At 38.2% G+C, this 12,614-nt stretch overlaps 2 protein-coding genes across 2 annotated transcripts in view; one reads left to right on the plus strand and one right to left on the minus strand.

Moving 5' to 3' along the window:
- Positions 1 to 459: 459 nt before the first annotated feature.
- On the minus strand, positions 460 to 2,831 carry LOC125178545. The gene is made up of 5 exons (XM_047882566.1): positions 2,659 to 2,831; positions 1,793 to 1,882; positions 1,363 to 1,496; positions 706 to 879; positions 460 to 474 (listed from the first exon to the last, which is right to left on the minus strand). Exons 1-5 carry the CDS (start codon positions 2,708 to 2,710, stop codon positions 460 to 462), a joined length of 465 nt encoding a protein of 154 aa, XP_047738522.1. The 5' UTR covers positions 2,711 to 2,831.
- A 9,062-nt stretch (positions 2,832 to 11,893) lies between these two features.
- The window catches only part of LOC108680865, a 29,195-nt gene continuing 28,474 nt past the window's right edge, over positions 11,894 to 12,614 (plus strand). Inside the window, exon 1 of the mRNA XM_047882567.1 lies at positions 11,894 to 12,407. Within this exon, the coding sequence (XP_047738523.1) occupies positions 11,962 to 12,407 (446 nt within the window). The 5' untranslated portion in view covers positions 11,894 to 11,961. The remainder of the gene's footprint in view (positions 12,408 to 12,614) is intronic.

Genomic DNA, 12,614 nt, shown 5'->3' on the forward strand with positions numbered 1-12,614 from the left:
CTTATGTCCAACCAAATTTCACTATTCAATGCTTCTCTTAACTTGAAAATGAATGTTGCTACATTCGAAACGTCGTTAATATATTATTATTTGCTAAATCTGCCTTTTGATCTACCAACGTCATCTAAGAATTGTTCAACTCCTTGAAAATTCAAATGCACTCTCTGGTCATAAATTGTACGCATATAATCAAGAAATTTCTGCCATCTTATTATAATTTCTTATATATGAAGGGTACTGTTGTAAGATAATGAGAGTTACCTTCAAACATGATGTGGTTATTCCGGTAAAAGCGCATCATCTTGGTTGACAAATTGAGGTTGCGTTTTGCAATGCTAAATGTAAATGGAATTTTAGAATTATAATTATTTCTTGAGATAGTACAAGGAAATGTTTACCTGCAGCTTTCTTAAAGTATTCGTTCATTAACTTGGTATTTATTGTACTAAATATTGTGGTTCATAATCCTTTACACTGCCAACATGATGAAAATGATGTTCCCATGATGAATCCCTTACACTGTCAACATGATAATCCCTTACACTGCCAACATGATGAAAATGATGTTCCCATGATAATCCCTTACACTGTCAACATGATGAAAACTTACACTGTTATCATTCACTTTAATCCAACATAATCTCCGTATATTCGGCCGTAATCCCTCCCTAATTCTCCGTAATCCCTCAAATCCCCGCGGGTTACCTGATAGTCGTAGACGTAGAAGCATCCATCGGGCAGCACGGCGATGCTGATGGTGGTGTCAGCGCTGATGTTGGTGAGGGTGAGGTTGAAGTGCCCCGTCGTGGTCCACCACAACCCTGGTATCTCGTATACGCCCTCCACAAGCAGCATGGGCAGGCTTAACTTCACGCTGCCCTGACCCAGAAATATAGAGTGAAAAACTAGCGCTAACAATATGCAATGTAAGTTAACATCATCTGCAAGTGTACTGCTTCCTTACAGCAGCGCAAAATAAGTACATAGTAATATTGCAGGTACACACATGCATTCGACTACTGAATTTACGATTGGTGAAAGTATACTCTATAACAGCTCGTTTTAACAGATATTTTCTAATATATAACTCCCATTTACCTAATAAGTCCTTTATAAACGTTTAAATATAATAAATTACTATATATATCTAACTTATTACAGAATAAAATGAAACATATGTAAAATTATATTGAATATTGCAAACAACTGTATTGTAACAGGGCTTATTTACCACCCAACTTTTCGGCCATATCTGCTACATAACTCCCATATATTTTGCTCCATCACAGCACACTGAATAACTCTTATTTACACCCCTAGCTACCTCCCTCCCCTACATTACCCCCATGGGGGTGAACTGACCGTGAAGTTGTGGGCGAGGACGTGGAGGTCATGGAGGACGAGGTCATTGAGTCCACGGGCGCGGGTGTCCAGCAGGGTTACCGGCCCCACTTGGAGGGGAGTCATCAGCGGCATCCAGGGGGGAAGGTCCAGGCCTCAAGCGGGGAATTGAAAGATGATAAAGTGAATAAAATAGAGTTTGAAGAAGGTAAAAAATAAAATATTGCAGTGACGAAGATATTTTAGGTAATTATGGGTAGAATATATCACACTATTTGTTACTCTTACACCGTCCAAATGCCGCTACGTACGTAATAAACGGGTTCTCACCCGCCACCCACATGCCAGCACCCGCCACCCACCTGCCAGCACCCGCCACCCACCTGCCAGCACCCGCCACCCACCTGAGCGTCCTGCTGGAAGTGCAACAAGAGCAGCACCCGCCACCCACCTGGCAGGCCCCTGGGAGCGTCCTGCTGGAAGTGCAACAAGAGCTTCTCCGCCGCTCTGCCCTCCTGGCAGTCTGCCTCTGCTGTCACTCCTGTAGTGATGGTAACTGTGAGCGTTCTCTGAGAGCAGCAAATGCTCACTGAGCGCAGCACGTGCTCATTGAGCGCAGCACGTGCTCACTGAGCGCAGCACATGCTCAAACAAGGCTTACGATGGTCGTAAAGTCGTAACTCATTGCAGTTCTTTATTTCAGTGGCCAATCATACATATATAAAATTGCACAAACTCACGATCTTCATTGAACTTAATGTCGCCGTATCAATTTATTAGATATAAAATGTACAAAAGAAAGGCAAAATCTTACACTTTAATATTGAGCGCAACTCTTACGCAGATATGGTAAATTCAATTAAGTTACATTACCATCGCTCGGTCATGTTATAGGTCGAAATGATTTTCTTTTGTACAATATCGCAGCCATTATTGTTCAAGATGAAATAGTACGCAATATTAAAACCTTTTAATAGTTAATTAAAAGGTTTTTGTCAGTTTACCGGAATTTGCGGTTTCACGGTTGGCTATCGTAAAAGGCTGTGGTCATTCCTATTTACCGCCATACGGTTACAATTGTTTAAACAGTTTCTGTTAGCACTATTTTCGACGTCTTAGTTTGTATTATTTATAATTTCAGAGTTAGCATTATGAGCAGTGCGGCAGTTTATGATAGTCTCAATATCACAGTTTATATTATTTACGATGTCACAGCTAGTAAACATTATTCGTAAGGAGGCAGTCAACGCTGTTGACTATGTTGCTGCTATTTTTAATTTTCTGAATTATATGCTTCAATAATTCAGATTTACTCACTTGCAGCAATCAGGGATATCACCGCAAACGTGGTCCAGTGGTGTGATCCCATGGTGACTTCCTGACTTTCGATTGTTAATTTTAGAAGTTTGAGAAATGTTTATTTCACACAAGAAAGTTGGATTGAATTGATATATTTTACTGTTGATCAGCGGAGAATGTTTCACATATACCTGGTGAGTTTCATCATATTCATATAAAAAGTATAAAATTAAAGGCACACGAGTAGTTTTGAATAAAAAATTACCAGTCTAAGTCTGGCCTAGAATATATATATATCCATATTTCTTTGGCACTCTCCTCTCCCAATGCACCATATAAGGCGGCTGAGGGTCTCTTAAATGAAGGAATACCACCACAACCGAGCTTATTTTATCCAGCCCTAGCTAGTAAAATTTACCGCTAATGTCGTTACCGTGGCTGTTGGTCCCGGACGGAAGAACTGATTTGGAGTAACATCCAGTCCTAAATTTAGCTGTGGCAGAAAGTCTTGCATACGAATACAGGAGGCGATAATAAAATAAATATCATAGACTATAATATAATAGTATAAGATTTTTTTGCAACGATATAGTAAAGGTTCAAATGTAAATAATATTTTTTTTAAATGTCATAACTCATAAGTAATTCCATGAATAGTTCAGCTTCAAGTAAAATAAGTAAGAGAGATACCTCACCGGACACAGAATATTTAACATCTTGAATTCCTCAACATTATTAACACCAAACCAGGAATTGCTTGCGAATTGCACATAAAAGACAAGTTCCAAACTAGGCCGTCTAGTACCGCATAATGTATCGTACGTACTATATCGCATAATATATATAACGTAGAAGTGATGATCAAAATATCTGCGTACGTTGACACTACTAACAGGCGATGAACTTTTCAATTCAATCTCACAAAACACGCATGAAATGTTGACTTCAAAACTGCGCACAAAGCAAACCCAGTCGTGAGAGGAACTCCCATGCACTGACGCCTCGAAACTTTGAACACCTCGCGGGGAATGACGTTGAGGAGGCAGCTACCTTGGGCACCAAACAACCGTCCTCTGTTTGACTCTTCATGTTTGAGTCTTTGTTTGATTCCGTGATTATTCCTTGTAACTTGTGCTTGTGCTTCTCACGAAGCCGCACCTAAACTTTTTCCTGAGTATAATTTCGTGTTTGCAGATATCATAGCAAGCAGATATTAGTCTTTAGAGCAATTAAATTACACTACCGATTTAGTGAGTCAAAATAAACTAAACTCGTAGACTCGAATAACTCGTACATTAATTATCAGGTTTGCGTGACCTGAGCACCGTTTCAGGGTTTCGTGGTCTAATTCCATTTATTTATAATCCTATTAGTTGGCCGCAGGAGCGTGTGGCCAGAAAGGCACCACGGACAACCGTGAAATCAAGGTAAAAAATTGTTATTCACTGATGCGACGAGAAATTTGTATAAATTAGTGCATTGCGCAATTGGATTTTTGTTGTGAATTTATTTTTATTGAATACATCATGCGGTTGGATTATATGAAATTAATTTTTTCAGTGCATCATGCGATAGGATTCTTTGGAAAATATTTTGATTAAGAGCATCAAGCGATGGGATTCACGGGATTGGCGAATCCCATCAAACTATAGGATTCAAACTGTGACTCATCGGTGCCGCTACGATTCCACTTACGAATTCCACTACGATTCTACAAGTGATGACTACAACTTCGCTACATTTCTGTACGGCCAACATCAACGCCACAGTCGCGTCGGCCGTGATTCAATTTCGAGACAACACGAGACTACTACTCCGTGGAACCGCTCCTACTCCAGTACTACTCCGCGGGACCGCTTCCACGGGACCGCTCCTATTCCAGTACTACTCCATGGGGCCGCTTCTACTCCAGTGCTACACCACGGGACCGCTCCATGGATCAACGTTTCCCTATTCGAACAGCGATTAGAGACTTGTTATTTTGAAGTCTTTTATTCAAATCTCTGCTTAACAGTTTAGAGTGATGTTTCCATAGTGATTAAAAGTGTTTAGAATGTATTTTAATATCTTTCCCAACAGTGATTTTGTAACTTTGGATGTGCACTTGATTATCGTTACTCAAATTCAAATGTAAAAGTACAATTCCCCTCATTTACTACATTTGCTTGCATAAATTCCTATAGAGCCTCTTAACGCAAACGCGCCTAATTCACCGTCTCAGGACAGATATACGCTACCATTATTAACGTATTTTCAATGCAGTAGGAGTGAGAAGAAATTTTCGAATTTAAAATGCAATAAAAATAAAATAAACGTATAAATATAACCGACATCATACAGATGGGCCTCATGAAAAATTATCTTTATTATTAAGTGCATCATAGGATAGGATTTATGGGAAATTATTACACAGAGCCTCAGGCAACGCGATTGGTATCGGAAAGTATTATCTGGTGCCTCATCAAAAATTGAAAAGCAAAGAAATTGTCTCATAAATTCGTCTTATCTTCATAGAAAACGTTTCGAACACTTGCTCAATCATCGGTTAAAATTTTTTAGAAAATATTATCATACAATCCATAGAGACAAGATAAATTTACACGTAGTTATTCAAGCCAAAATAAGGAGAAAGAAACGAGCCAGAAACATAAAACCTTATTATTGACAATTTCAAGTGGGTATGAACTGTACCGACGCAGGGACTCTTAAATCGTAAAATCATTAGCACCAGAGGTAAAACCTAGCATCTTGAGATCGCTCTTTGACACAGTTCAGCGTTACGGCGCATAACAGAGTGAGGCGGATTAACAAGGAGCAATTCCGAACGATAATTCCTGCAGCTGTGATCAGCAACCTGGACGTAGAATTTATATGCAAACGTCAATCCGTCGCTGATGCGCACCGCACACTAATGTATCCATTAGCCAAGGAAGACCGTAACTGAGGATGAATAACGTACAAAAACTTGAAGATGGAACCAATTAAGAAGTTATTCACCCGTAATACATGCGAGTTATGCATGATCATTACGAATCACATCTTGCTCATCCGTCTCATTTTGCTGTGCGCCTCTACATTGAACTGCGTGACGTGACTGTGTCTCAGAGAGACTTCAAGGCCCTTGGTTGTACCTCTGATGCTTCAGATTTAAGTATTTTATAAAACCTGCATATATAGACGAAAATTTTGTCTACATAATGCAAACGGTTCATATCCACCTGAAGTTGTCAATCGGTAATTTCTTTATGTTCCTTATTTCGTTTTTGTTTCCATAGGTTTTAATCGTCTTCGTGACAGAACAATTGCATGGTTAACTTCAGTGCGACACCTGCAGTGCTCGGTCTGGTGCTTTAGTCCACACAGTGGCTTAATTGTACACGTCTCGACTTAATTGTGTTGAATAGTTAAAACCGTTGTTAGTTTTAATCTGAATATTTGCATATTTGTGCAAAATGTGTCACGCGACTGCAATCTAATTTATATATCAAATAGGATTTTTCTAAATCCCGTCATACATGTTATGCATACAGCATAGCATCCTCGTTGATAAGTCCATTTTTGGCTGTGTCTATTATAAAACCAACCTTTACTATGGAGAAAGAAGACATTCTGAGCCGCAGCTGAACATAGCAGAAATTTTCGTCAACCTCCCATCATGAAGATTCGTCGACTAGTATTAGCTGCGAGTATTCGCTGGTAGTTTTCGCATTTCATAAAATGTGATGACTTATTTTTCAGATGTAGGTTATTCTGATGCAGGATGCATTAGCATCCTGCATCAGAATCTTGCAGGTGATGCAGGATGCATTAGCACCTGCTGATGCAAGTAGATGATGCAAATACGGAAAAACGATCGGCATTTCTGAAGCTAGCCGATTTTTAAATTTGCATCGACCAAGAGCCGTATTCGTATAGCCATATAACTAGCAAACGAGGGCAAAATAGACAAAATTGCCACGAGCTAAATATCACCGTTGGGAGTTTAGGTAGGTACATGAATACGAAGTTTCGTTCAAATCTGTTCACTTTTTCAGAAGAAATTTCTTGACCGCCGCAAATTTAAACAGGTATTGCTATTTAAATCACGAATGAAGGTGAAATGAAAAAAAAAACGCAAGCAAAGGCAAAATCGAATTTTTTTCCATAAATTAAACGTCATCGTTTGGTAGTTAGAAACTTAGAATGTTGTATATTCAACATTTCGTTTAAATTTTTTCAGTAGTTTGGAAGAAATTAATTTATCGTCAACATAATTGGAATATAGTTTTTGCTATCCAAATGAAGTAAAATGAAATATGTAAATCGTGATATGAGGGATTTTACACTTTAGTCTTGAAATCAAACTTGTGGAAGAATAACAAAGTGAATATTTTATAGATGTTTTGGCAGTTCATTTGTTTTGAAGATTCACGGCATCGATTGGATAACAGGATACAAAATGGCGTCAACCATGGTTGACTTTTCAAGCGACTTTCGAATTAATAATTGTCGCCAAAAAACAATTAAGTCAATTATCATATATAAATGTGATAGACAAGCTTCAATCTGTTATTTATACGTGAAAATTGTCATCTATGGGTAGTTAATGGTTTATCTTTCCTTCTATTAATTGCTTTTAGCGGTGGCGTGGTTGTTGAAGAGACTTGTGCGTTTGAAATTAGCACTTACTCAGCAAGTTAGCACTTAGCAGTGCAGCCAGTTAAAATACGATTATCAGAAATTCGTTAGTTTCTTGTTTGTCAGCTCTTAAAATACTCTGTTTTTCTGCTGTTTTGGCTTTATATACAATATTGAATGCTAATATGTGAAAAAAGTTAATATCGCAAATTATGGTTTAGGCTACGCCGCTACGGTATTGGTATATCAGCAATCAGCATCACTGCATCAAATGTCTATATTGTCTATAATTATTATCACTCCCAGCCCCTGGTCCCTCCCAGATCCCATACTTCATTCCATCCCATTATTCCCATATCATGCAAGTTGCAACCACTTCATTTCATCCCCTATCATGTAAAATATAAATTTTGTGGTCAAGACACTTAGTCTCTTACTACAGGTGGGTGGGGGAAATAGGTGTGACCGTGAGTGTCTGTGAGTGACTGTGACTAAAACTGAAAGATATGAATGGTATTATTGGTATAAATTTGCCAAAAGCAGAATTGAACAGAATAAATTACAGTTTCATGGTTTCTGCACCATAAGACAGTAAGACTTATAAATAAATTATAAATAAATGATGAATAAATGATAAATTAATAATAATAAATTCATAATAAAAAGAACAGATTTTAAAAAATTGCTGGTTTAACACTTGGCTGGACTGGATTCACTGGAACACTAGAAATCTGGAATGACTAGCCTACATGATCTGTAATCTTTTTTGCATCAATTTCAAACTTGATGTGAATGAACTATGAACCACCACCATGACCATTCCAACGATTCTAGGGTACAATATAGGTACACTGATGGCCATAGTGACAAACCACTGATTTTTTAGAATCAGGTAATTTTTAATTTCTTCATTTACTCGCGATTTAAACCAATTTCATATGTATGATAATGCAGGTAGCCTATCCAGAATACTTTACTGGTATACCTATATATAGGAGTAGGACTCAAAAATGAACTTGAGGGAGATTCTAAAAAACTCTTTGCTTTGCCACTATGTATTAGACAATAAGCACTCCTTCAAGTCTTCAACTTCTTCAAGAAGCATGTCACTCAGACCTCAGTGCACAGCAAAGGCAATGAAAGTCATCTGCATCATTTGCAAAACTTAGAACTATTGATCACCTAACCAAAAAGATATTTGTTCAACTGTGTAAGAGCTTTGTATGCCCACTTCTTGACATCTTGAGTACGGGCACTGTGTGTGGCAAGTCACTGGCAACCAGCACAGTGAGCACACAAGACTCTGTAGTGATATAGAAGACATCCAGACCCAGAGAAAAGCAACAAAACTCTTGGCATCATTAAAGGACAAACCCTACTCAGATAGGCTTAAGATGCTGAAGTTACCATGCTTGGAACACTGCTGGCTCAGGGGTGATATGATTGAGGTTTATAAATTCCTGCATGGAGCCTACTATGACATCCCAGTGGGCCAGTCCCATGCCCTATTTTTGTGATGGCTACATGCTACAGCAAGAGACCTCCAAGAAAATTCTTTAAAACTCCAAAAAAAGCCACTTCAGAGTTCAGTCTGAACATTAGAAGTAACTTTTTCTCTCAACATATTATCACAAACTGGAACAGCTTGCCAGAGAATGTTGTCTAAGCACTTTCTGTGGATACTTTCAAGAGTCGCCTTGATAAACATTGGCTTCATTTGCCTACTCTTTATGCTCCATCATGCCAGAAATAGACACTAACTTTTTTTTTTGCAACCCAGCCACCCCCGCCTTTTGCTAATAGTACAAAAGTTAGTATAGTCTCGGAGAGATGAACAGGCCTCTGAGAAAGGCCTCAAGCGTCTAACTTGTCTAGTCAAGTCAAGTCAAGTGTTGTGTCAGCACTCAGCAGATGATAGGAAAAAGGATTTCATGATCCTTTTGCCTCTAGGTCCTAAGAGTAAGACTAAGAGGAGGCTGAGCTCTCTCCAATCTTGTTAAAGTATTTATTAGAGGCATTTGAGGTGTCATTTGATTACAAAGCTGATGTATACTGATCTGGGAATGCAATTGTAGCAATTTGTTGTGCTTGTAAACAAACCCTGCCTGAATATTATCTAATTTCATCACTGTTACAATGAGTGTCCTATCTTATCACTTATGATCCATGATGTCACTCGACTTTTCCTGCCAACTTCTGAGCTATGTATCCTCAGCGCCACCAATGCAGTAAGGAGTCTTGGCTTAGAAGAAATCAGCAGTTGTGTGGTGGGTTTCATGGAAAAGTAGTGGGTTGGAACTTGGGATTTTGGACTTTACAACTTTTCCCCCTCCCTGTCACCCTCTCCCCCAACTCCAGAATGTCACTATGCTCATGCATACACTCTGTATGAGTGTAGAATTTTAATCTGAAAACATTGAAAAAGCAAACGGTGAAATTACTTTATACATGAGATTGTTATTTGGTGTCCTGCCAATATTCAACAGTTCAACGTGTGTCGGGCAGATTTATGATTAAAGCGAAAAGCACACAACACATGAATTTTGGAAATTTGATGGTGAACGTACAGCCTGACCCACGTTTTTTTGGGGCGAGCCATAATTTATTTTCTACTTTTTAGTCCACAAGAAAAACGTGTTTTTTAAAATTTTTTTAAAGTATTTTATTTTCTCCTTTTAGTCTGTTGCTATACATGAAAAACGTTGTTGCGAGCCAATTTACTTGACTTGGCGTACGTATTGATGACATGCAGCGTCAGCGCCTGCTCGTCTATAACGTCAGCGCCCGCACGTCATACAATGTATATATTATATATATGTATATACTTTACTCAATTAAGCTAATTTAGGTCTCTAATGGCTAGTTTTTATGATTGTATCTGAAATTGTTAGGCGAAAATAGCCTGCGTGCCGAATTTCAGATCTCTAGAGCAATGAGAAGTGGGCTAATTTTTGTTGGCAATGTTAACAACAAACAAACAAACGCAAAGCTGCTTAAAGAAAAACGTGTTAACAAACAGTGAAATTACTTTATACATGAGATTGTTATTTGGTGTCTTGCCAATATTCAACAGTTCAACATTGTTGGTACATAAAAAGCAGCAAAAAGTTGAAAAAGTCTTCTAAAAATGAAAGCTTGCCAGTGGCCTGCTTGAGGGTACATCTGAAACTTAGGTGGATTGTATGGATGGTAGGGTTGTAAGAGTTGAAAGGGATGATGGCAGACCATTGTCTAAGTCATCATTTTTGGGGTTCAGGGCGGTAGCCAAAGCATAGGAAGTTTGAGTGATGGGGCCTAAATTAGTGAGTAGGGTATTGGCAGCGGGATAAGGTGTTGAGGCATTGGAGGGGCTGAGGGCCAGGGTAGGGTAAGGCTGGTGGCAGAGGTAGGCATTGGGCCAGACACAAAAGAAAAGCATCCAGAATTACCCCTGGGAACTGGGTAATATGGGACACTTGATATAAAACTTGATTTTAAAATGTTTTTTGAAGCATGCAAAGTGTACTCATCCTTCATCCATTACTAACAGTACTCTGAAGTCCTCCTCTTCATTTATAGATGATGTAGATGCAGAATAAATAATGTTTTCTATGATTTGTATTTGTTGTCCCTCAATGAATGATATCATAGTATACAATTTTCATTACTTTCCATTCTATGTTGCCCAGTGCACAATTCTATATATGACATTCTGTGCACAATTTTGTGAAAACCAATGATGCATTAATTTTTCACTGAGTGAAATTTTTTGGCTGAGATAGGTAAATTTAATCAAAATTCTTTGTTGTTTACCAATTTTTTGTTAACCATGGCCTCTGCTAACCAAGGTTTTACTGTAAATGTGCTTTTAGTGGTGCCCCTTATTACCTTGTCTTGCAGAAATGGCAGCCATTTTGTTTTTGATTGAGGTGCGCAAATTCTGCCAATAAAGTTTTAAAGCCAACACCTGTCTGCAATTTTATTTTTTTGAGTGAAATTTTTTAATATGGTATATATATTTTTACTACAGACCTTAGCAGAAATACTTTTTCAAAATATCACCTTATAACATTTTTTAAGGGATAGTAAATGTAAAATTTCTTAACTTCCTGTATACTGCATAGATAGGAAAAATATTGAAGTTTACCTATGCCACTGTTCATAGTTTTGCAATGATTCAATTAGTTTTGCTGCTATAACATTTTTACACCTTATTACCCCATTTGATTGTAATTCATGAAATCTAAGAATTATCCCAAAACCCATCTTCCCAGTTGCTCAGTTCCTTCATCCTGAATCTTGTCACACCAAATGTAAGCTTGAAAGATCTCATCATCCCAAATGCTGTTGTCAAGAATCCTATTATACAAAATTACATAGTCCCATCATATCCCCCCCCCTCCTTATCACCCTGAATAAAGCTAATAATTATAACATTGCAACTTACACCTAATCTATTTAAATATCTATATAATTTATTGCATTTTAAAACCCCCTCACTGTTATACAATGCCTCAAAATTCCACCACTAATTATGGACAGAACCTCACCAGTAATGTGGATCCCAGTAATATCCTGACAGAATTTGGTTTATATTGAAGGTTCATCAAATCACAATCGTATGTTAAATTCATGTTCAACATCTCTTCCAGAGAATAACAATCATCCTGATTTTGGTAATGAGAGTACAGATGTAGTGCATGGTACAATATTGAGTTGTAAACAATGGGTGACTATTTTGAAGAAGAAATGGAGGAGGTGCAGGACACAGCTGGTATAGTCATTGATGACTATGATGGCTATGATGAGGAATATTTTGAAGAAGATGCTGGTACCTTTGGTCAAGAAAGTGAGTCAAGTCAAACTTCAGCCCAACAGATGCCTGGTCCTTCAGAAAGACTTGCTGCTCGTCTCAGTGTGGACTCGACTCACACCAGCGGTGTGTCCGCCAGCTGTGATGCTGGTGATGCCGGCAACTTCCAGGAAAATAACACAAAATGTGCAATGGAGACTGTGACAGAGACAGAGACTGATGAGGTTGAGGAGATAGAAGAGGAAGAAGTAGAGGAGGAAGAGGAAGAAGAAGAGGAAGATAAAGAAGAATATGAGAGATTCAACAGAACTGAGGTGGTGGATTCCAGAACTTCAGTCCTCAACAGGCTGGGGCCCCGGTGAGATGTGCTACATGTGCTTTGAATATTTTGCAGTATATCATGGCTATGACGATTTTCAACAAATCTCTAACTAGTCTAGAAAAATGTAGTGTATTATATAGACTATCTAAATTGTTTCTATAGATGTTGAATTTATATTGGAGGTCTTTCCTCCTATCTAGCGGCAAATGCATTTTGTTGGCTTATTTATTATTAACTATATTA

Source organism: Hyalella azteca, unplaced genomic scaffold (assembly GCF_000764305.2).
Source record: "Hyalella azteca isolate HAZT.00-mixed unplaced genomic scaffold, Hazt_2.0.2 contig10753, whole genome shotgun sequence".
In the NCBI taxonomy this organism is placed as follows: domain Eukaryota; kingdom Metazoa; phylum Arthropoda; class Malacostraca; order Amphipoda; family Hyalellidae; genus Hyalella; species Hyalella azteca.